This window comes from Salvia hispanica, chromosome 4 (assembly GCF_029641045.1).
Source record: "Salvia hispanica isolate PSC_SH4W2 chromosome 4, Shi_PSC_v1, whole genome shotgun sequence".
In the NCBI taxonomy this organism is placed as follows: Eukaryota; Viridiplantae; Streptophyta; class Magnoliopsida; order Lamiales; family Lamiaceae; genus Salvia; species Salvia hispanica.
The window spans coordinates 28,798,717-28,822,845 of NC_142695.1; the positions used below are offsets into that span (position 1 = coordinate 28,798,717).

The 24,129-nt window shown below is 39.2% G+C and overlaps 1 protein-coding gene across 8 annotated transcripts; it reads right to left on the minus strand.

Moving 5' to 3' along the window:
• Positions 1–18,146: 18,146 nt before the first annotated feature.
• On the minus strand, positions 18,147–22,421 carry LOC148928396 (uncharacterized). Of its 8 annotated transcripts, none has more exons than XM_089057656.1 (12): positions 22,403–22,421; positions 21,782–21,864; positions 20,990–21,095; positions 20,476–20,577; positions 20,323–20,388; positions 20,099–20,215; positions 19,890–19,964; positions 19,577–19,689; positions 19,269–19,318; positions 18,636–18,757; positions 18,481–18,568; positions 18,147–18,382 (listed from the first exon to the last, which is right to left on the minus strand). In XM_089057656.1, exons 2-12 carry the CDS (start codon positions 21,832–21,834, stop codon positions 18,363–18,365), a joined length of 912 nt encoding a protein of 303 aa, XP_088913782.1. In that variant the 5' UTR covers positions 21,835–21,864; positions 22,403–22,421; the 3' UTR covers positions 18,147–18,362. The 8 variants fall into 8 exon arrangements, with proteins under 8 accessions (XP_088913782.1, XP_088913780.1, XP_088913775.1 ...); XM_089057654.1 differs by lacking the exon at positions 22,403–22,421 and adding an exon at positions 22,057–22,246 and having other exon boundaries at positions 18,651–18,757; XM_089057649.1 differs by lacking the exon at positions 22,403–22,421 and adding an exon at positions 22,057–22,244.
• Positions 22,422–24,129: the final 1,708 nt, after the last annotated feature.

Genomic DNA, 24,129 nt, shown 5'->3' on the forward strand with positions numbered 1-24,129 from the left:
GTATCGATGCAGAAAAAAAAACGAAAGAGTGGCAAAATCATAAGGTAGAAAAATCAACAAATCAATCCAAAAACATGGGGGAAGCCAAAACAAATATTCCACGACTATCAATCCTAGTCGATATCATTCATATCCTCCTCGGGGTCATCGTCCTCATCCATTTCCAAAGTGGGTCCTTCCTCGTCCGGTCCCTCATTCTCGCCATATTCACCAACATCCGGGGGCGGCGGAGTGATCGCACGCATGTCCTCCACGTTTCCATGGATAATCAAAGGGTTAGCCGCATTAGCCTTAAGTCTTGGCCTAGTAGGAACACGATCAACATGCGGCTCCTTATCGCGACGATACCTCCATCGGCGGGCCTGTCCCGGCGAATACTTGTGTGGTGGGGGACTAAGCGGCGGTCCATCCCTCGCAGCTGCCATGGCTGGGAGTAGCACTCCTATCAAGCCGATTATGTCGCCTCGAGGCTTGTACTCTGGCGGACTGAACCATGTATATGGCAATGCAGCTTGGGCAGTCCATTCGCTCCAAGGACTCGGCAGAGCGTGGATCAATCTCGAGATCCCCGCGTGATGGGTAACTCCTCCATACGCGTATGCATCCATCCAGCGATCGTAAATTCGGTGACGTAGGTTAGGAGAAAGGACTTTCCATCCCACTCAAACTCTTGGTAGGTTTCGACAGGGAAAACCTTGTTTTTCGCGTAACGGTCGCGCATCGGTGCGTAATAATGATTAGGCATCTACAAAAGAAATCTCAGCATCAGAACAAGGATCGAAGAAATTATCAATAGTGTATAAGATTTCAACTGATGCTGAGAGTACGATGGGTATATATATATATATATGTGTGTATGCGTCGAACGACGGAGGTGTGGAGATAATATCATATCAAGAAATAACGAAATTTCCTTTCCGCGCCAAAAGGTTTGTGTATATATATATTTTCGCGTTTCAACGCTTCGCTATTCGTTCTCATAAGTCGATCGCCTCGTATTCGGCGTTTGATGCCTCCAAGTTCGATATTATCACAAAATTTTCATTCACGGCACGACTTACAACTATGTATACCAGCATGCTCAAGTTCATTCTCATAGATGTCGTTCATCATATATCACGAAAATCACAATTCATATAGAATTTCATAGAGTTTTATTCGTTCAACTCATAACAGTCTCTACATATAATCACTTGCATAACAACATTTATCATTTGTTGTGCATAATTACATTTTGCAATTTCACATGCATGCATAATCATCATTTTTATACTCCACCGCAAATTTTCAAATATCACATCAACTCCCATTCGCTTCAACTTCCAATATTTCATAATTCAAATCAATATTCAAGAGATACTTGTTACCTCATTCATCATGGTTGAGCAGAGACGAGTTGCGGTGTTGAGCCTTCGATGATTATCAATTAATCAATTTACACAAATTTAAGATTTCTAATTCAACAACACTCTTGGGTCCAGAGCGGAAAGAACGATCGCTCTGATACCAACTGTAACGACCCGCCCATCTAGGGTATAATAAATGCGGCGAGCGTTAACTAGGCAGACTTAAATGCATCAAAGATCATAGGCTAGGGTTCCATTTAGAAAGGGATTTAACCAAAGCATTTAATGAACAATTAAATAGGAGAAGAATGATGCCTTAGCAAAGAAATCCAACAAAAGGTTATCGCAATAAATGCTCACCAGAGTTTCCCAAAATATTTCCAACTGTTTCATATCCAAAATATTCCCACGAAATAACAGAGTTTAACCCACCCAATAGATCACAAGTTTTCATAAAATAGCGGAAGCGATCAAGAGAGAAGTGAGGCTATGTATGGAGACACAACGACACTTTAAGTACCAACAGATCATCTTATTATTTCCTACTCAACACCGCCGCCCGCTCGTCACCGCTCAACCTGCACATAGGGAAAACACATGCAGGGCTGAGTACTATAAACATACTCAGTGGACTCATGCCGAAAACAGTTTTATCACAATTATAGTTATCATGCCATTTTCAAGTGTCCATCGGGGTTTTAACTTTAGAAAGACCCGAGGCACCAAAATATATTCTTTCTCAAATATCACAGTCGCGCAACCATTTTTCACATCGACGTTTACCATATCCTCATTCTACATGACAAGGAATGCGGCCGCAATCCAGGTCACTAGACCGGCCGACCCGTACGCCAGCACTCGGTCTAACATTGGTGTACACTAACCCAAGTAGAGTTTGCGGCTCTACAAGGATCCGAATTCGATTAAATCAATAGTGGCATAGCCACGAGGGATAGGCACGACAAAACAAATCAAGGCATGATAACACATATCTCATTCTCATCAATATCAGTTTAGGACAATGTCCTTATTTTAAAAGAAAGCCCACCTCGTCGGCTTATCTCGAATGTATTCTCTTCTCCTCGTTTATCACGCTGAGAGCGCGAAGTATCACCTTTAAATTAGGCGTATCACAAATCAGTTTCAATCATTGATGTCAAATCATGCATGTCTCCCATATTTCTCTTTTTTCCATCGATTATTTTCAAAATCATCAATCAAAATCAAAGTATGATTATCATATCGTTTTTATTCAAATAACAACTCAAAATTCACCATTAAATCGTGTCACGCATGAGTGTTCCACCCACACAACACACGCACACGATCACAACACATGTGCACGCCTCCCGAGGCATGCACGCACACGCATACACGGCCACACACACACACACATCCATGCATCCCAAAATTCATCAATTTATTTCCCCTTCACTCAATCTAAATGCATGTGGATTCAAGAACACCGATTAATCGGTAGAAGAAGAGGAGATCAAAGATTAAAGTACCTTTTCCAAAAGAACAATCGGTAGAAACAAGTTATAGCCTTGCTTCTTCAATAAAATCTTGAACTTCAACTTGAATTCTTCTCAATTGATGAAGAAATCTTGAAGTTGGGGCGTTACAGAAATGGTTGAAGTTGTTCGACAAATTCGTGTGAGAATAAAGGAAGCCCAGGACAGACAAAAGTCATACGCTGACGTCCGACGAACTGACTTACAGTTTCGAGCCGGTGATAAGGTTTTCCTGAAAGTGTTCCCGTCGAAAGGGATAACACGTTTTGGTGTTAAAGGAAAATTGAAACCACGTTTTATCGGGCCTTACGAAATTCTAGAAGGAATAGGACCCGTAGCCTATCGATTGGGGCTACCGCCAAGTCTTGGAAACGTGCACAACGTCTTTCACGTATCGCAGTTGCGAAAATATGTGTTCGATCCGAAGCACGTGATTCACTACGAAGAAGTCGCGTTGAATTCCGACTTGAGCTATGAAGAGAGACCCCAAATGATCTTGGACCGAAAGGTTCAGAATTTGAGAAATAAATCCATTGCTAGCGTGAAAGTATTATGGAGGAACCACGAATATGAAGAAGCCACGTGGGAGCTTGAAGACAAGATGATGGAACTGTACCCGGAACTTTTTCCATGAGGTACCAAATTTCGGGACGAAATTTCTTTTAAGGGTGGTGGAATGTAACGCCCCACTTTTTCAAACCCTAATTTTCGGGTTATAAAATTTTTGCATTAAATGCCTTAAATGCTATGATACGTGGATTATTTGATGAGTAATTAATTGCATAGTGTCTTTGTGACCTAATTGCGTATGAGAATTGAGATTGGGTTGAATAGTCAACTTGTTGAAATGTTGATGTGGCTATTGAATAGTCAAAGATGGGAAAAATATGACGTGGCCGTTGAAAGGTCAATGCGTTGAGAAAAAGAAGAGGAAGTGAAGAAATGATTGATTGGGTGTGAATATTTGATGCGGAGAAATATAATTGTGGTGAATTATTTTCCTAAGGGATGAATGAGAATTAAATAGGAGCAATTTTTAAATCATGTGGAATTTTCAACCCCTATGACTATTGGAGAAGAAATAATATTCTTGGATTTAATTATTTGTTTGGGATAATTATCCAAATTAAATCCAAAGTCCAAATACTCTATAATTCCTACATGGAATTTTCGAACTCCACCTTTGATTTTCTATGAGATTTTCGAAAATCTCATATATTGTGGGAGAATGGATTATTTATTTATTTGATCCCTTATTTATTCTATTCCATGAATAAATATAAATATGCTAAAATATCCTAGCATATCTTGCCAAATCTAAGGAGATCTTACCATATCCCAATTTAATTAGGATTAATATTAAATCCCCTTTTGAGGAATTAAAATCACACGCCACTTTTGATATATATATTGGGGAGATTTAATTATTTTTCTTGCTCCATGATATATTATTCTACTCCGTGAAATATTCAAATTTAATCATAGGCTAATTAAATAGCCTAGGAATTTCGAATCCCCCTTAATTCTCACTAGAATTAACGCCATTTCCACTACCAAATCTTCTCCAAATCTTGATTTATTTAATTATTGGAGTATATCTTAACCTCTATAAATAAGAGGAGAGAAAAAAATCAAAACCCTAGCTACAAAAATCGCCCCACTCTTGAAAACCGTTCCCCACTTCTCTCCCCACTCTCTCCAAATTTTCTTCAAGTTTTCTTCAAGATTTCTTCATCAATTGAGAAGAATCCAAGTTGAAGTTCAAGATTTTATTGAAGAATCAAGGCTATAACTTGTTTCTACCGATTGTTCTTTTGGAAAAGGTACTTTAATCTTTGATCTCCTCTTCTTCTACCGATTAATCGGTGTTCTCAAGTTCACATGCATTTAGATTGAGCGAAGGGGAAATAAATTGATGAATTTTGGGATGCATGGATGTGTGTGTGTGTGTGTCCGTGTGTGAGTGGTCGTGTGTGTGTGTGCGCACGCCTCGGCGTGCGTGCACATGTGCGGTGATCGTATACGTGTGTTGTGTGTGTGGAACACTCATGCGTGACACGATTTAATGGTGAATTTGGAGTTGTTCATTGAATAAGAATGACATGCTAATCATACTTTGATTTTGATTGATGATTTTGAAAATAATCGATGGGAAAAAGGGAAATATGGGAGACATGCATGATTTGAGATCAATGATTGAAACTGATTTGTGATACGCCTAATTTAAAGGTGATACTTCGCGCTCTCAGCGTGATAAACGAGGAGAAGAGAATACTCTCGAGCTAAGCCGACGAGGTGGGCTTTCTTTTAAAATAAGGACATTGTCCTAAACTGATATTGATGAGAATGAGATATGTGTTATCATGCCTTGATTTGTTTTGTCGTGCCTATCCCTCGTGGCTATGCCACTATTGATTTAATCGAATTCGGATCCTTGTAGAGCCGCAAACTCTACTTGGGTTAGTGTACACCAATGTTAGACCGAGTGTCAGCGTACGGGTTGGCCGGTCTAGTGACCTGGATTGCGGCCGCATTCCTTGTCATGTAGAATGAGGATATGATAAACGTCGATGTGAAAAATTGTTGCGCGACCGTGATATTTGAGGAAGAATATATTTTGGTGCCTCGGGTCTTTCTAAAGTTAAAACCCCGATGGACACTTGAAAATGGCATGATAATTACTACTGTTGATAAAACTGTTTTCGGCACTGAGTCCATTGAGTATGATTATAAGTACTCAGCCCTGCATGTGTTTTCCCTATGTGCAGGTTGAGCGGTGACGAGCGGGCGGCGGTGTTGAGTAGAAAATAATGTCATGATCTGTTGGAACTCTAAGTGTCGTTGTGTCTCCATACATAGCCTCACTTCTTTCTTGGTCGCTTCCGCTATATATTATGAAAACTTGTGATCTTTTGGTTGGGTTGAATACTTTTAAATTCTTGGGAATGTTTTGGATATGGAACAGTTGAGAATATTTTGGGAAACTTTGATAAGCATTTATTGTGATAGCCTTTTGTTGGATTTTTCTTTGCTAAGGCATTATTCTTCTCCTATTTAAATTGTTCATTAAATGCCTTGGTTAAATCCCTTTTTAAATGGAACCCTAGCCTATGATCTTGATGCATTTAAGTCCGCCTAGTTAACGATCGCCGGATTTATTATACCCTAGATGGGCGGGTCGTTAGAGTTGGTATCAGAGCCTTAGTTCTTTCCGCTCTGGACCCAAGAGTCTTGTTGAATTAAAAATTTGAAATTTGTGTAAATTGATTAATTGATAATCGTCGAAGGCTCAACACCGCAACTCGTCTCCGCTCAACCACGATGAATGAGGTAACAAGTATCTCTTGAATATTGATTTGAATTATGAAATATTGGAAGTTGAAGCGAATGGGAGTTGTTGATATATTTGGATATTTGTGATGGAGTATAAAATGATGATTATGCATGCATGCAAGATTGCAAAATGTGGTTTATGCAAAGCAAATGATAAATGTTGTTATGCAAGTGATTATATGTTGAGACCGTTATGAGTTGAACGAATAAAACTCTATGAAAATCCTATATGATTGTGATTTGCGTGATATGTGATGAACGACATCTATGAGAATGAACTTGAGCATGCTGCTATACATAGTTGTAAGTCGTGCCGTGAATGAAATTTTGTGATAATATCGAACTTGGAGGCATCAAACGCCGAATACGAGGCGAGCGACTTATGAGAACGAATTGCGAATCATCGAAACGCGAAAATATATATATATATATACAAACCTTTTGGCACGGAAAGGAAATTCCGTTATTTCTTGATATGATATTATCTTCACACCTCCGTCGTTCGACGCATACACACACACACACACACACACATATATATATATATATATATATATCCATCGTACTCTCAGCATCAGTTGAAATCTTATACACTATTGATATTTTCTTCGATCCTTGTTCTGATGCTGAGATTTCTTTTGTAGATGCCTAATCATTATTACGCACCGATGCGCGATCGTTATGCGAAGAATAAGGTTTTCCCTGTCGTAACCTACCAAGAGTTTGAGTGGGATGGAAAGTCCTTTCTCCTAACCTACGTCACCGAATTCTACGATCGCTGGATGGATGCATACGCGTATGGAGGAGTTACCCATCACGCGGGGATCTCGAGATTGATCCACACTCTGCCAAGTCCTTGGAGCGAATGGACTGCCCAAGCTGCCATAGCAAACCTCCACACTCAAATGGAGCAAATCCAAAAGAAGTTAGATGAGGACAAGGCGAAGGCAGCCGCACGAGTGGACAACATCAACAAGAAGTGGGTGGCGAAGCAGAAATCTGGGGACTGCCCAGTCGCCGGCGGACCGCCGCCACCACCGCAGCGGGCCGCCACACAAGCATCGAATATAATCTGCCCAGCCGCCGGCGGACCGCCGCACACCCCGCAGCAGGCCGCCGCGGACAAGACAGAATCATCCACCAAAGAAGGACTCGTGCGGCATAACGGGATTGTGCTACCTTTTCAACCAAAGAGGAAGTTTAAGCTCGAAGAGCAATTCAAACATTTTTTGAACATGTTTTGTAAGGTCCATACTAACATTCCTCTAGTTGAATCGTTGCAGGAAATACCGAAGTATGCAAAGCTACTAAGGGAGGCGGTGATGAGGACGAAAAAGCCGACTAAAGCTAACCTTAATCTACCGCATCATTGCAGCGAGATCATCCAAAAAGAAAGGGCAGTGAAGCAGAGAGATCCGGGCCAGTTCATTATTAGATGCCGGACTGGAGAAGGGAAAGTTGACAAGGCCCTGTGCGATCTAAGATCATCCATCAATCTCATGCCACTGAAGTACTACGAAAAGCTCAACATCGGGCAGCTCAAAACTTCAGACATGACGCTAAGGTTGGCCGATAACTCGTCCATCAAAACAGTAGGTATGATTGAGGATGTCTTAGTTAAGGTTGATGATTTTATTTTCCCCGTCGACTTTATTGTGCTTGACATGAAAATCTTGGGGAGAGATTTTCTTGCCACTTGCAAAGCTTTGATTGATGTAGGTCGTGGCGAGATCACAATTAGTGACAACAATAGTCGCTCCAAAAAGGGGAATTACAAGTGGTAGAAGAAGCTAGGGACCAAGTTGCTCGCCAGAAAGCTCCATTTCTTGCCGGAGTAACCGCTGTACGGGCGGCGGCAGCCCGCCAGAAAGCTCCATTTTACGAAGGCCCGTATGACGGCCCGCCACGCAGCACGCGGCGACCGCCGCACGCAGTCCAGAAACGGGAATGGCTCAATATAAGGTATGTTTTCCATTCCTTTTCCCATTCCTTCTCCAATTCCTTCCATGCACACAACCCCCACCTATATAAATCACCAAATTCACACACCCACACTCTCATTCTCTCAATTCTCTCCAAGTTTAAAGTTCTTCTCCTACAATTCTCATCAACACAAGGTATGAATCCTAACTCAATTTCTGAGCTTTGCTTTAATTCTTTCATGGATTTTGGTATATATTGGATGAATTCTTCGGCAGAAACTCTTATTCTATGATGGGGGATGATTGTGTATGCTTATTTTTTATTTTCCATGGTTAATTTGTGTTATGGTGGTGAATTGAAGCTTGGTGAATAGTGACTCTCTCTTGTTTATACTTGATACTATGTTGTAATCATGTTCATAGCATTGTGAGGTTATTATTACTTCCATGAATTGCAATACTTGTGAATTTCTAGGAGATTGTAGATTAGAATTGATTTATTGTTGATACGTGGGTTGAGTTTACGTTGGGGGATGGATTTTTGTGTCCTAGTTTGGTTGATTATGCTCTACATGTTTACATGCTACCATCTAGGATGTTATGATACACAAACTTGCACATGATTGTGGATTCTTGGTTTTTGGTTATTTTGAGTGCAAGTTTGGGGGACTCTTTGATTGCCTATTTTTTTAGTATTCTTTTTAAGAATCTAAATTTTCTTTTATAGGATAATGGGACCAAAGGGAAAGCCCGAGAATGCGAAGAACTATGGCATTAGCCTTGCCACGGATGAGCAAAAGGCTATGTCGAAGAAGGTGTCGACGAGAGAGACGACGCCCTCGAAATACCCCCACGATCTCCCTCTCCAAACTTTGGGGATCGCGGAGGACTTTTGGGAGTTGTGTGACATAGGCAACGGGAACGGTCTTGGTTATATGTTCGAGAGGAAGTGGCCGTCATTTAGGAAGTATACTCTTGAGTTTCTTAGCTCATTGAAGGTTACCAAGGACCGCCGTCAAAATGTCCCGCTTAGTATCGATTTACACCTAGGCAACCGTTGGCACTCGCTTACCATGGACGAGCTTAGTGGAGTGTACCATTGCTTCGACCCCAACCCCAAGGAAGACAATGACTACGATTTCGACAAGGTTTGGGGTGCAATGACGAATGAGCAAGAGCACGCCGCGGGCTATGCCAAGTCTTCTTCAATTCGCAACCCCGTTTTGAGGTACCTCCACAGTGCTATGACCCAACTCATGTTTGCTAGGGTCGATGGAGGAAGTGTCTCCCAAACGGAGCTCAATGTGATTTGGTGTCTTCTCAACAAAAAGGGATTCGACTATGGAACCCTCTTCACTCTCTATGTGGACCGGATCACGAAGAAAGATGGAGGCGTTATATGTTGTGGGGGCTTGATCACGGCGATTGTGAACACTTGGACATATCTTTCGCCGGATTGACGGAAGATGGCGGGGAGTTCTTTATTACTTATGAGGGGCTCTTCTCGGTGGGGTTATTGAAGACCGACTATTGGGGTCTAGGATTTTTCCTACAAGTGGCGGGGAATCACTTCCCCGTTCCAATCCCGCAGTTGACCAAGGTCGATGTTCGGGAGAACCAAGTCAATTGGAAGCTCGACACTCCGGCTCACCGAAGAGCAATTGAGGCCAACCCCATCAATGGGGAGTTTTGGAAGAGAAATATTCCGGCCCATATCCCCGTCTTTGAGACCAAGGATGACTCCACGTATGAGGCCATTGATCACTATAATGAGGAAGGGTAGCACTCGCATGCCCAAGATAGTGAAGTGCCGCCGCCACCGCCGCCCCAACATCGCCAAGAAGAAGAAGAAGAAGAGGAAGTGGAGGGCCATCGCCGCCGGACTCGAGAAAACCGCCACCGCGGAAGGCCGAACCCCAATGATGAGTTCCAAGCGAACACCTCCGCCCAACTAGGAGACATCTACTCCTACATGCAAAATGTGTCCAACACTTGGGACACCCGTTGGGCGGAGCAACAAAGGGAGAACGCCTACAACCGCCAAGGATGGATGGCCCAAGGCAATTGGCGCACGGCGGAGCAACAATTTTGGGAGCAACAATGATTGGAAGACGTGCATCGCCGTCAACAAATTGAAGAGCTCCAAAGGATGGCCGCTGAGGCTCGACAAGAGCGCCAAACCATGAGTGGCGACAACGCCTATCTTATTGGCGCGTTCGACGACCTCAACGCCTGTTTCCTTCCTCCTCCTCAAGAATGAAAAAGTCAAGCTCAATGACTTTAAATGAGCATTTGTATCATGTTTTGGGATGTTTTAAGACAATTTCTTTTTATGTTTTTGACAATTTTTTATTTAATTCTTAAGTATTTTTGGTTTTGGTTTAATTTTGTGCTTTAAAAAATTTTCACAGGTTCTGACCTCTATATGGCGACCGCCGCAAGCGCTGCGGCGGTCCGCCACCTGAACGCTGGTAAAATCTGAACATGTGCGGCGACCGCCGGACAGGCTGCGGCGGCCCGCCACCTGGGCACAGTATCCAGTGCGATTTTTCAAATTTTTTAAATTTTCACCCCGTCCAACCTCTACGCGAAATTTTTCAAGGTATGTTTTTCTTTTCAGTACTTTACTCACGTCCCTACCGACTCTACAAACTTATTTTACACTTTGTTGTAAATAAGTTTGGGGGGATGAAGTGGTGGACCGTGAGTTTAGGTTTTTGTTTTAGGATTTTCTTTTAGTTTTAAAGTTTTTGCTTTTGTTTTTCAAAACCCCATAGGAGAATTTGTGTTCTAAAAATGTTTTCTTGAATCCATATCATGAACTTAACATGAAGAACTTAGAAACACGCATGCTTAGGGACACACTTCAGATCAAGTTGTCGATGATATTGCATTGCATCTATGTTTAAGTGTGGCTTAACGTTTTGATTTGATGGTTTGGTAAAAAGGTGCATAATTAGTGAATTGTTTGTTTGCCTTGAATCATGCTTTATACCTTGTGAGAGTTGAGCCTAATTTTCATTCTTGTGTGATTTATCTGCATGCATGTATATGTTTCTAGAACTTGCTCCTAGTCTTGCCTAAGTTTACATAGTGTTTAAGTTGATTTTGGAGGATGATTGGCCATCTTTTCTCGCCTACTTTTATCCAAATTTTCGATCCTCTCAAAATTTCAAAAATTTTGAGCCTTTAAGTCTTTTCTTTGGAAGCCAACATAGTGGGGACAATTCCTTGGGTTAGTATAGTTTTTGTTATCTTCTTGTGTAAAGGAATTGGAGAGATAAGGAGAAAAAGTTGAAAAAAAAGTAGCGTGCTTAAATTTAAAGAAAAGTACAAGTTGTAAAATAGAAAAATTCTAAATATGTGCTTAATCTTAGAAAGGATGCTTATGAAAGAGAAAAAAAGGTTGAAAAAGAAAAAGAAAAAAAAAAGGAAAAAGGTGTGAAAGGTTGTGAAAAGAAAAGAAAAAGAAAATCAAAGTTTGGACAGTGAGTTGAAGGAGAAAAATAAAGTGTTAAAAGTGTCTTGGGTTTTAGAAAAGTGGAGTCACTTTAACTCTACTTGGGACATTTTATTTTTAGTCACTTTTTAGCCAAATATTCCTCACCTACCAAAGAGCCTACATTACAACCAAAGATAAAGACCTTTCGGACTTTTGATGCTTAATCACATCGAGTAGAGGAGGGATTAGACTTTGAGCAAGCCTATGGTAAACTTTGCATGATGCATGATTTGAGTGTTATATATACACATTACCTCTATACACTTTGAGAGTGAGAGAACACTTCTCATCTTTGGAAGTTTGCCACATGTGAGTGCATGAAATCAAGGTGTTCCACGAGTTAGTAATGAAAGTGCACTAATAAGCCTTGCTTGATTTGATTGCGTTAATACATGCTTAATCTATTCTTTCATCTTTTGAGGCAATTATGACGTCTAGTCCTTGTGCATTCTATGCATCTATTCTTGTGTCTTTATTGTTTTGTTCGAGGACAAACAAAAATGTAAGTTTGGGGGAGTTGATACGCTCGGATTTTGCACTGTTTTAAGGCCATTATTTGGTTCGTTTTTTATGTCAAAGTTACTCTACACGTCCATTATTTGCATATTTTATCTATTTTGGTATTTTTCACGTGTTTTGTGAGAAATGTGCATAATTGAGTCGAAAAAGGGAGCCAAAATGCAAAGTCTGGAACTCTGTAGTCAGACGGCGACCGGCGGTCAGAGCAGCGCAGCGAACCGCCTCAGAAAATAACACTTGGAAAAGAGTCTCGCCCGGCGACCAGCGGAAGTCGTGCGGCGGTCCGCCACCAGAGGAACAGAGACTCTGGACTCCAACGCGGCGACCGCCGGCCAAGATGCGGCGGCCCGCCGGAGAAAGGCGGCGAATCCGAATTTCCCTAGATCTGCTCCAAGATTTACCATATTTTGATGATCTTTTCCTTCTACAATGAGGATTGGCTTTCCCCTATAAATAAGACCTCAAGATTCATCAAATTAGAGAGCTTCTACTTGCAACATAAATTCGCAGAGATTAAAAGCTACAGTACGTCTTTGTGCAAGGAGTTGAAGAAGGATTTCAAAAACATCAAGAAGGACAAGGATTCAACCTACGGGTTCTATTTGCTTTAGTTTTATGTTCAAATTGTTTTCCCTTGAATCTATGTGTTTAGCTTATTCCATTATGTGTAGCTAAACTCATAGGATTCTAGGGATGTGTTAGTAACGACTGTGACAAACTTTAATTCATAATTTCTCACTCACCGGGAATCGGTTTAGAGAAAATGAATATACTACGGACATCTACTCCGAAAGTAGATCGTCGCTATTGCATTTAATTTTACAAAATTAAATGTCTCATCACATTTTTATTGGTCAAGGTCCATTGGCCAAACACGATCCCAACAATCCCCCACATGAAGGTGAGGGAAGATGTAGCCGGAGGGAGCAGTGAATTGACGTCGGCATCGGTTTCGAATAGCGAACAACGGAGACCACCGACAGTGATGCCGGCGATGGGATTGAAAGGGAGGGGAATGAGTTCAGGATTTGGATCTCCTGATTTTGATTTCAGAGAGAGACAATGTTGTTCCAGATTTTTAGAAGAAGTGATTTGGGGTGAGAAGAGTTTTAGTTTTAGTAGTTTTTATTTTGGACCAATGGGAATAATGTTTAAGTATTGGCCAACTTGCTTAATAGAGTATTATGAGAGCATCCACAATGGAGCGCCCTGAGGTCTGCTCTAAAGGGCGCCTTATGCTCCGCCACGTCAGCATTTTATCCTCCTACCCTTCCACTTGTAGTGAGACGCTCTTTAGCCCGCTCTATAGTCCGCCCTAAACATTTTATTTTTTTGAATATTTAAAACACTACAAAAATTGGAATAAAACTTCCGACGTCGAATCGGCCCCGGGATCTACTCCGCCTAGACCTACTCCGCCGCTTCGCGCTTGCGCTCCATTTCGGCCAAGCATTCAGCTGCAGCCTCGTGAATGCAATTGAATAAGGCCCGAGTCAAGTCCCAAGTAACGCCCTCCGATGTACTCCAGTCGTCGTTGGGTCTCATTTTAAGTGAGAAAGTTTAGGGAGAGAAATATTGGAGTGGGAAATGGAAGAGATGGGAAAGTGAGAGATTGGGGAGAATAATTCGTGTGGGAAAAATGGAAGAGAAAAGGGTGTTCAAAATAGAGAAAAAATTCGAAAAAAAAGGAAAACGCGTAGCATCGTCCGCGTCGCCCACAGTGGGGCTAACGATACCACGGACGATTGATGGTAGAACGCCTATCGTCCGCGGACGATCTATAGACGATGGTTTAGCCATTGTCCGCTCCACTGTGGATGCTCTGATGGGGACAAAGGATAATGTGTTGGGTTGGATAATTTTCTTGAATGGAAAAATTCATAAGGAAAAGTGCATGTTATGACTCAAAAGAGTTGAAATTTTTGGGGTTGTCATGTTGGGCCAAGATAAGTAATTTGAGTGATGGGTCGATGGAGAGGAAGCTCTGAGCCGCTCTATTAAATCTTTGGGAGCATGAATGGCTGGCCGACGTCGCCTGCGGTGTCTCGGGTGGCCGCAAAATACCGAAGGAAGATTAAGACGGTGTCCAACGGTCACATAAATTTTTCATGTGAAAGATCGAAGGGTAAAATTAATATCAAATAGGATTCATGCTTTGTGTTTGAATAATTTAATTCTGATCTTTAAAGCTTGATTTTTGTTTCGCATGTTAGGTTCTTTTAAAAGGTGATATTTTGCACGCTATTGTTAAAGCCGGATTAGAAAGTCAAGTTGAGGAAGTAAGCGAATTAGGTGTACTCTATACTTTAAAAGCTCTTTTATTTTTCAATGATATGAATATGGGTAAGGGTGGTCTAAATGTTACTGTATTTTCTGTTTTGTCTACTGGGATAAAATCCTAGTAGAATTTAATGGTTAACGAATTCGGGTCTAACTAGGGTTTGGGCCTTTACTTAGGCTAGTGCACTAATAGGGACCGTGAGCCGTCTTTTGGGTTGGCTAGTCCAGTGATCGAGTTTGTGGCCACATTCTCGTTACACGATGTTTCAGAAATGGTATATGATGGATGATTATGATGATAATGATGATCAGGGGCGGACGCAGAAAAATGTTACAGTAGGGGCAATATATTCTAATTTTGTATGAGATAATAATTTTCCTATATTTTGTTGTTTCGATAGGGGCTTTTGCACTTCATTTTACACAAAATACCAGCAAAATATAATATTATATAACAAAAATAATGAAAAAAATTAGTTGGGGAAAGGCTTAAGCCCCTCCTTAATGACATGTGTGTCCACCCATGATGATGATGATGGTGATGATAGATGGTTGCACAACCAAGTTCTACAATGGAAATTATTTGTGTCTCGGTGATGCACTTTTTATTAGCACTATAAATTCCTGCAAGTATATAAAGTATCGAGTCCAGAGCCTTTGTCCTAGCGGCAATGAGCTTAGACATCAATGTATGAGGTGCCGAGTTCGAGCCCTCTTGACGTCAGTTATAATTTCCTCCCTTGTTAGGAGTTTATTTGTAATTTCCTCCTTCATATAGGAGTTAATTTTTTAAAAAAAGAAAAAAAAAAGTATACAAAGTATCGATCACGGGAACAATCAGAGACTGGCTACCCTCTACTAAAACTCAATTACTATTTGGAAAAACGAAAGATTTTTGAGAATTTTGAAAATAAAAAACAATTGAAAGCAATAAAACAACTGGTTGCAAATAAATCACAGAGATAAAATATAGAGATAAGGGAATTCCAGGGATGTCAGTTCACAATTATAGTTATACAAATTCCAACTACAATACCCTAGCACAGTTAATACTTTGATAAAACGAGTCATTTAGCTTATGCTCATGCGATGCAAACTTTGATTACGAACATTAGGGTTGTCAATCCTAAATATATAACTCCTAAAAGCTCCTAAGACCCTTGAAAAGTCCCCACTCTTAATTAACAATGTCGTTTTAAGGGATGGTAACTTAGTTTCTACTAAGTGGATCTAACTCGCCAACCTCCTCTCACGATTATGTAGCAAGTTATACTAAAATCTTACAAGATTGTGTCACTCAATCATGAAGCATTATCGAATAAATTAGAGAAGAAACAAAGTAAAAACAATACGGATATTAAATAGAAAAAGGAATTGTATAACCAAAGTCGTTACTAACACATCTCTAGAATCCTATGAATTTAGTTACACATGATGTAATAATCTAAAGACATAGATTGAAGGGAAAACAATTGGAACATAAAACTAAAACAAATAAATCTCGTAGATTGAATCCTTGTCGCTTTGATGCTCTTAAATCCTTCTTCAACTCCTTGCACAATGAAGCACTCTAACTTTTAATCTCTAGAAATATGTTGCAAAAAGAAGATCTCTAATAATGAAGCTTGAGGGGCTATTTATAGGGGAGAAATCGCCCTCTTCAAATATGGAAAAGAGTTACAAAATATGGTAAATCTTGGAGAAGAATCTAGGGCAAATTAGCTCGCCGCTATTTTGTGGCGGACCGTCGAATCTCGGACGGCGGTCGCCAAGTAGTGGTCCAAACTCTCTGACTCATGGGTGGCGGTTGCCACGCCTTGCCCGGCGGTCTTTGGGTGTGTCTTCATTCCATGTACAGTTTTTCCGAAACGGACCGCTACAGAGTGATGGTCGCCAGGCGCCGTCGGTCGCCAGAAGTGTTGACTCCCTTTTTAAGCTCAAATATATGCACATTTCTCACAAAACATGTCAAAATAACAAAATATATCAAATATGCAAATATTGGAAATGTAATGCAACTTTGACATTAAAAACGGACCAAATAATGGTCTTAAAACCGTGCAACTCCGATCGTATCACTTGGGTCTTTCAGGTCTTTCAAAGTTAAAAACCCCAAGGTCACTCAGGTCTTTCAGGTCATTCAAAGTTAAAACCCCAAGGTCACTCAATGGTGGCATGACATAAAAAAAATTATTAAAATGTTTTGGCATAAGTTCACTGAATGCATCAAGTACTCAGCGATGCATGTGTTTTCCCTATGTGCAGGTTGAGCTGTAACGAGCACGAGGGATGTTGAGCATAAAAGTGAAGAAGATAGCATGTCTTCATACATAATACTATTGTTCTCTCGACTTAAGCTGAGATGTTTCATTTATCTTTTGATATCATTGAATATTGCTTCTTTCAACTATCAAACTACTATGTATTGACACTCTAATTTAAATGGTGAAATTTCCACATTTGATTCATGATTGAGCCGTTGATTGTTTCCCTACTTGCTTCTTAAATCCCCACTAGTCACGGTTCAACCGAACTTTCTACCCTTAGAAATGACGGTCGTGATAGCTACTGACTTACTTGCTAATACCATTGATGCAAGTGTTGAGTCTTAGGACCGCTGATGATCGGAATGATAGTCGAGATACTCCTCGGATAGTTGAGCTAGAGAGCTCGAGTCATGTGTAGGATAATATTTGATAGGATAATTCATATTTTGAGGGGGTGTTCGGTTTGTAAGACTGTATCCCGAGATTAAATATGTAGTGTGTTTGGTTCATTTCACAACTCTATCCTATATGGATAATCATGAAATAATTAATCATAGCTAACCCCCTATGACTAATATAATCTTACAATTCAATCCAAAATTATATCTTGGTATTATTTTATCTAAAAAACCGAACACCACCCGATTGTAATATATAATGGTATGTCGATACAGAATACATTCATAGATCATTTACACCTCTTCCTTCACACAAAATCTACTAACTTCCTGATGAATGTTGTTTTTAATTGTTTGATTAATTATCATTTCACGAAGAAAATCAAAAAAAATTGGCCCGATCTATATGTAGTCCTTGAAATCGTTCTCTAATATTTGATTCATTAGAAAAATGATAATGTCTCCTAAGGAAAAATTTTATTTTTTACTCCCTCCGTCCCTAAAAGTTTGGCACTATTTAACTTAGCACGAGTTTTAAGAAATACTACCTCTGTCCCTGAAAAATTGATACAGTTTACTATTTTGGTCCGTCCCTGAAAATTTGATACACTTCACTTTTACCATTTTTCGTAGTGGACCCCATATTCCACTAACTCATTCCTACTCACATTTTATTATAAAACTAATACTTTAAAAGTAGGACCCACATCCCACCAACCTTTTCAATTCACTTTCCATTACATTTCTTAAAACCCGTGTCTGGTCAAAGTGTAGCAAATTTTGGGGGACGGAGGTAGTATAATAGAAAGTAGGTTGAAAAAGTTAATGGCATGTGAATCGTATTTTTATATATTAGTTTTATAATAAAATGTGAATAAAAATGAGTTTATGGAATATGAGATCCACCCCAAAAATGATAAAAATGAAATGTGATAAATTTTTAGGAACTGACAAAAAAAGAAAGAAGTGACAAATTTTCAAGGCCGAATGCATAATTTTCTTTAAAAAGGTCAATCAACCACAATTTCGACATATTTGTCACCACAAGCATCACGTAAGAAGTGATTGTCGAACCTGCACGCGTCTCTTGGCATTTTACATAACTTGTTCAATCGATTGGAAGCATAAATAAATGCTTCAAATCATTACAATGAATCTAAAACGTTTTCAAATATTCAATTGGTTTGATCATCACAATCCAAATTTCCATGCACCAAACATCAAGAACACTAATTTTACAAGAAATATAAAATCAAAAATTACCATAAACATAACTTCTCCTCAGGCTTCAATCTCTGGTGCTGAAAAAAATTCATTAAAAAACATTTTTCATTATTAGCAAAAATGGTGTTTCTCCCCAGGTTCTGGTCAGAGCAGAGAAGAAGCTACTTCACCCCACCTTGGAGTGCATTCACAATCTCCTCTCCCCTTGATTGGATGCCCTTTAGGTACTCGATGAGGATGCGCTGCTGGTACGATCCACCCTCCTGTGACGGGAATATTTTGGTGAGCAATTGAACCAAAAGAAGCCAAGAATTCAAAAGGGATGCTTACAGTTCTGATCAATACTCGTTCAATACGTTTCTTCACAACAGCGTACAAGTCTTGAGGTAAAATGTCGCCTTTGGCAATAGTCAATCCATTGAGTAGGAGCTTGTTCCATTCTGTTTCTGGAGCTGTGATGCATAAGCCATCATGAAAATGACAATGAGCTTTGAAATGATTTATGATGCTGATGTTTTCTCAACATGATTGAGTAAATGAAGCAATAACAAGTGAAACTCTGCTAAATCTAAACAAACGGAGAACAGAACAAACTTAGAATATCCCAATTAAGGATCAAGGTAAGGATTTATCACATTTTCAAGAGAGCAACTAATTTACCATATGAATAGGATTGAAGCTGAGAGAAAAGAAGGCATACAAAGAAAGAAGGAAAAGATGAGTTGCTATTCCATAATCATAAAGGAAAAAGGAAAATGGATAAGGAGAAGATAGAAATGAAAATGTTGCTATTCCATTTGTCATCAAAATATATTAATGAGAACAAATCCAAATAGAAAAGATGAGTTGCATAGTAAATTTCTTCAGATGTTTCAACTAATGCCTGTGAAATGTGGCCCTTGAAACTATAAAATACTACTGTTCTTGTTCCCAATTTTGCATACTTTGTGGAAGATAACGCACCTTGGATCAATGTCTCAAGAAACTGCTCTGGTTTCAAAACCTCGTTTCCTACCGAAAACAACAGTATATCATCGATAAATTGCACTGGGTAACAATACTCTAAATATAATGAGAGATTGATACAAATTTGTGATGTATCCCATATTCAAAGTACGAAAGTAGAGTAGAGAAACTTGAAATAAACTGGTTAACAGTATTCTTAAAATAATGAGAGATTGATACAAATTTGTGACGTACCCCATATTCAAAGTATGAAAAGTAGAGTAGAGAAACTTGAAATAAGTTAAACTGGTAAATACAAATATACCTTTTTTTGCATAGCTACGCTTAGAGAGGACTCTGGAAGCATACAGTTGCAGAACCTTTTGCAACATAGCCTCAAGCCCCGGCTTGTCTCCGTCTTCTTTCGCCTGCACATTAGCTACGGTCACTTGCTTAGCGTCAAGCCAAGAAATATGATGTCATGCCGTATGTTTACAGTGCCGACCCTAGTCATGTTTAGGACACAAAAAATATGATATTTGTTGCGTATAAACCAAGATAGCATCGGTATATTGGTGAGATATAGGCATTGAGAACGAACATGTTAGCGGGAAGATGAATAACCAAACTGTAACTTACTTGCCGCAACTGTGCATTAACTTCTGCAAGGAAACCCTCATCAAGTCGGCCTTCTTGCTCTCTTTGGTTTAATTCCTATAATGACAAGAAACATTTAAATAAGAAGAAAGGTTGTAGTTTCAGAAAAATTAAATAATGGAAACTGAAAAGCGCTAACAAGAGCATCTAGTGTTATATAATCTGTTGGGGTGAAGATACAATATATGTACATTTTGCATGAGGACGAGAGCATCTGGATCTCTGGGAGGCCAAGGAATCTCTTCTTCTTCATCAATGACAGGCTTCAGAATAGCCTTAAGCACATCAGTAGCCGACTCTATCTTTTCCTGAGCGGATTGAAGAGGTAATAAACATGCAGTAATTTGGAATACCATATTCAGAAAGTGATTCATCAGAACCTTCCAACATTAATGCTCAAATAAAGGGCCATTACTTTTGTCTTGTGAACAAGACGATCCACCACACTCATCAGCACTGCAGCCAATTCCTCGTAGTCTTTCTATGAATGAAAAGGACAAGGATAGCTTAGTCAGGAAACATTCATAGAGTGTATGAATATAAACCCGGACAAAATCAAGAATCATGCCTTGTCATCTTCAGATTTGCATGTTTCTGTTCTAGCTGCAAGCCGTATCCAAAATCCTTCGTTGAAAGCAAGAACATTCTCCACAACAAGTTGCTGAACCTGCTTCGAATAAAAAAGGAAATAGTGAAAGAATTATTGTCCGACAAAGGAAACAAACATATGATGCTTTCAAAAATTCAATGAAAATTTGCAGAGGATAAAAGTTGAAATTAAATAAAGAATCAGGAATAAATTGGAAAATGTATGAATCTAGCAAACTTATCAGCATTGTATATGAAATCAGTTGAAACAATTGTGTTAAATCGCAGCAAGAAGTTTTATTTTGTCAGGTCAGGTGGAGAATTAAAATGGGGAGTCTTGTGGCAGAAGAACTGAAATCAGCAACAGATTATTATGCATTTCCAAGCAATTCTTATTAAGCTTTATAGCAAATAAACTTGAAGAAACCATCAAAATGAATATGCATACATAATACCCTGTTAAGTTGATAAACACGAGGTACAGCCCTACTTACTTCCTTGTCATCTGCATCCCGTAGTATGTCTATTAGTCGATCTATCTCCACAGTCTTTTTAAATGATTTTTCAGCATCCTTATCGACTGCACAGATCAAATTTCTCCTGTTTATTAAATCCAAGCAAGAATGCGACAATCAATACCCTCCAAAGAATAAATTCATCATGAATATGGTTCTCAACTTATGTCTTTGAACATGGTTTTCACTAGCTTTCTAATGTTTTAGTCGCCTTTAAGTATCAAATCTCTTGTCAAGACTCATGATGGATGGCTCGCTTTTAATAGGAGGCTTATGGTTTTTGATCGATAAGGCATGATTGATAAATAATCCAATTTAGGTGTCCTTTACTTTGAGTGATTGGATAAATTGACAAAAAGATAGGATTCAAATAAGATGGTCAAACAAGCTCTAAATTAATCAATGTTACAATGGAATAGCTTGGTTTATTTACATTAATTCATCCTATTTCTGGTAAATGACCCTTTAATCAAATACTATTTGGTTTCTGACATACCAGGGGAACTGATTCATAACAATGAAAGGTTTTATCAGGAACACATGTACTGATATACATGCTTACAAATAATTACATTAATAACATTGACATTTAATAATGTGCTAAAACAATGGACATGTGCTATACATATATATATAAGCATAAAACTAACAGATTCAATTCAAAAACACAGGAAAAACTTTAAGATCAGTAGCATCTTTCAACTCACAAAGGAATGTGACTTTCGAAACCTAAAAAAATGAAATAATAGAAAGCAAATAAGTAAAGAATACCTCTGTTTCCATCCTACAAATTTCAAGGAAGTAAATTTTACTTGTCCAAGCATCCTATTGTTCCATCTCCTACACTGCAAGAACTACAGAATTTGCAAGACAAAAGACAAAAGATTAGTTTATCTTGTTTAGCAGGGTAATATCAAAATCAGATCTTTCTTATCCCCAAATAAATCACTATGATGCTTTAACAAATCAATAATTTCACAAGCTTCAAATAAAACATTTTTAACAAGTAAACTGAGAGATTGAAAGAGAGAGGTTTCAGAGCAAACATGGGAGGTTGAAGTTGAGGAAAATAAACATATAGCAGTTGCCATTTTCAGTTGAATTCACTAACAAAAATTAGCAGAAGAAAAAATGAATATATTTATTCACAAGAAGCATGGAGATTTATTTGAGCGCCGCAGCCTCAGATTTTTCTTATCGTTTCGCTCATTATCCCACAGCAAAATTCAATGAAATTGCTTTAAGAACCGCAAGCTTGTTGGGCCGTTTTAAAACACTAAAACCGGAAACTGTGAACCGGTTTAGCCGGTTTTCCTTTTTTCTGTCATTTAGATTTTTCCTGAAATTGAATTGCTCGCTGCCAAAAAATCACTCCGATTCCCCCTTCCTTACTTATTGGGCTGCTATGGAAATTGGAAAAGAGATTGAGCGTGATTTGTGGCGCTGTTGCTCGTCGCTGGCGAATGAATGTAATCAGTTCGAAACAGAGAAAATGAGGGAGAAAGTGCAGTGACAGGATTTATAACAGGAAAATATATTTGCAGTAAGACCGAAAATAAGAAAGAGGGAGTCGCATAAAAATGGCTGTGAAATTGAAAAGAAAAAAGGTGAATGAACATGAAGTTGAATGAATACTACTCCGTCAGTTCTATCAAAGATCGACCATTTTTCTTTTCGGTTTGTCTAATCCAAAACGACTCACTATTAAAAATATAAAATTAATATTCCTCCCGTCCATAAAAAATAGACCACATTTGCCATTTATAATTATATACGGAAAATGGACCAAGCTTGAAAAGGATCCCACATTTGCTACTGATAGGGCTCGTTTCAAGCATAGTTTTATGGGGATTATTACACTAATCGGGTTGTTAATGTGGAAAAAGTGTATGAAATTAAGTGTGCAGGAGCTGAAAAGCATTGGAGCGGCTAAGCATTGGAGCGACTTGATCAGTTTGGGAAAGAAGCGGAAAATTGCCCAGAGTTGAAGCAAAATTGATTAAGTAAAAGCATATGGAGAGACTGGACCTGGTAGCTGCACGAGTTGATCAAGACAGGATGAAACCAGGAAGCAGTGAAAGAATGAGTCATATGAGAGAGAAAGAAGAATGCCTTCTCATGCAAGGGCATTCATGCCAAATCAGGAGGAGCTTACCCCTGGATTTGTGCCCCCAAGCCGTTATAAATAGTGGGAGGAATGCACAAAGTAATGAATAAGCAGTTCACCATATTCGCACACTTCACAAATTTACTAGTACATCTCAGCTAGCATGGAGCAAGTAGGATAGCAGCATCGGAAGGAGGAGTTCTACCATCGCATCCCTCTTTTCTTCCTCGTTTAGGGAGAAGAGAACCTTAATCTTAGAAGAAGTTTTTGTTCGTTTATGTTTCCCGAATTCCCGAGGGATTGATACATTGTTATTTAGTTTTTTTTTAGCTGTAGATCTCGTTTAAACTCTGAATCTATTGTTGTTTTGAGTTTTTGACCTTAGTTAAATTCGTATGCAAGTAGTTTTTACTATTTGATCTCTAAGTTTGTCCTTGGTATTTTGGATTTGAGCTGAAGTTTGTTTATGAAATGGAGTTTTTAATGCACGTTGCCGTTTTCTGATTTCTACCTTACCTGCTCAGATTTAGTTATGTTTTCGCCAATCGATATTGCTTTGGTCTGTGTTAGAAGTTAGATCTGTATGATTTAGTTAGTTTATGTTTTGATCCGAGTCTGAGATGTCCGTTAGCATGATGCAGTAACAGTTTACTTTTGATCTGTTTTGTTTTCATTTGAATTGCATGGATCTGATCTCGACTAGTCGTATTTCTAGTTATATGCTAGGTACTCTATTAGATCTGTAGTCGTTGTTTAGCTATTATACTTTTGGTCGATTGTAGAAGAAGAAGGTCGTAGTTCGTTAGTATAACCACTCTGTCACCTTTTTCATCATTTCAGCTTTATTGTAGTGCGCATGTTTTGAGTCAGTGGTCTCATTTTACTTTTGCAGGAATACCTTTAGTGTGTCAGTCCAGTTGATCAGTTTAAGATGTTTTCGCTTTATCTTAGTTTAGTTTAGTCCATCCTTAGTTTTTCGTAACTTGATCAGTTCAACTCTTTAGTTTTAAAC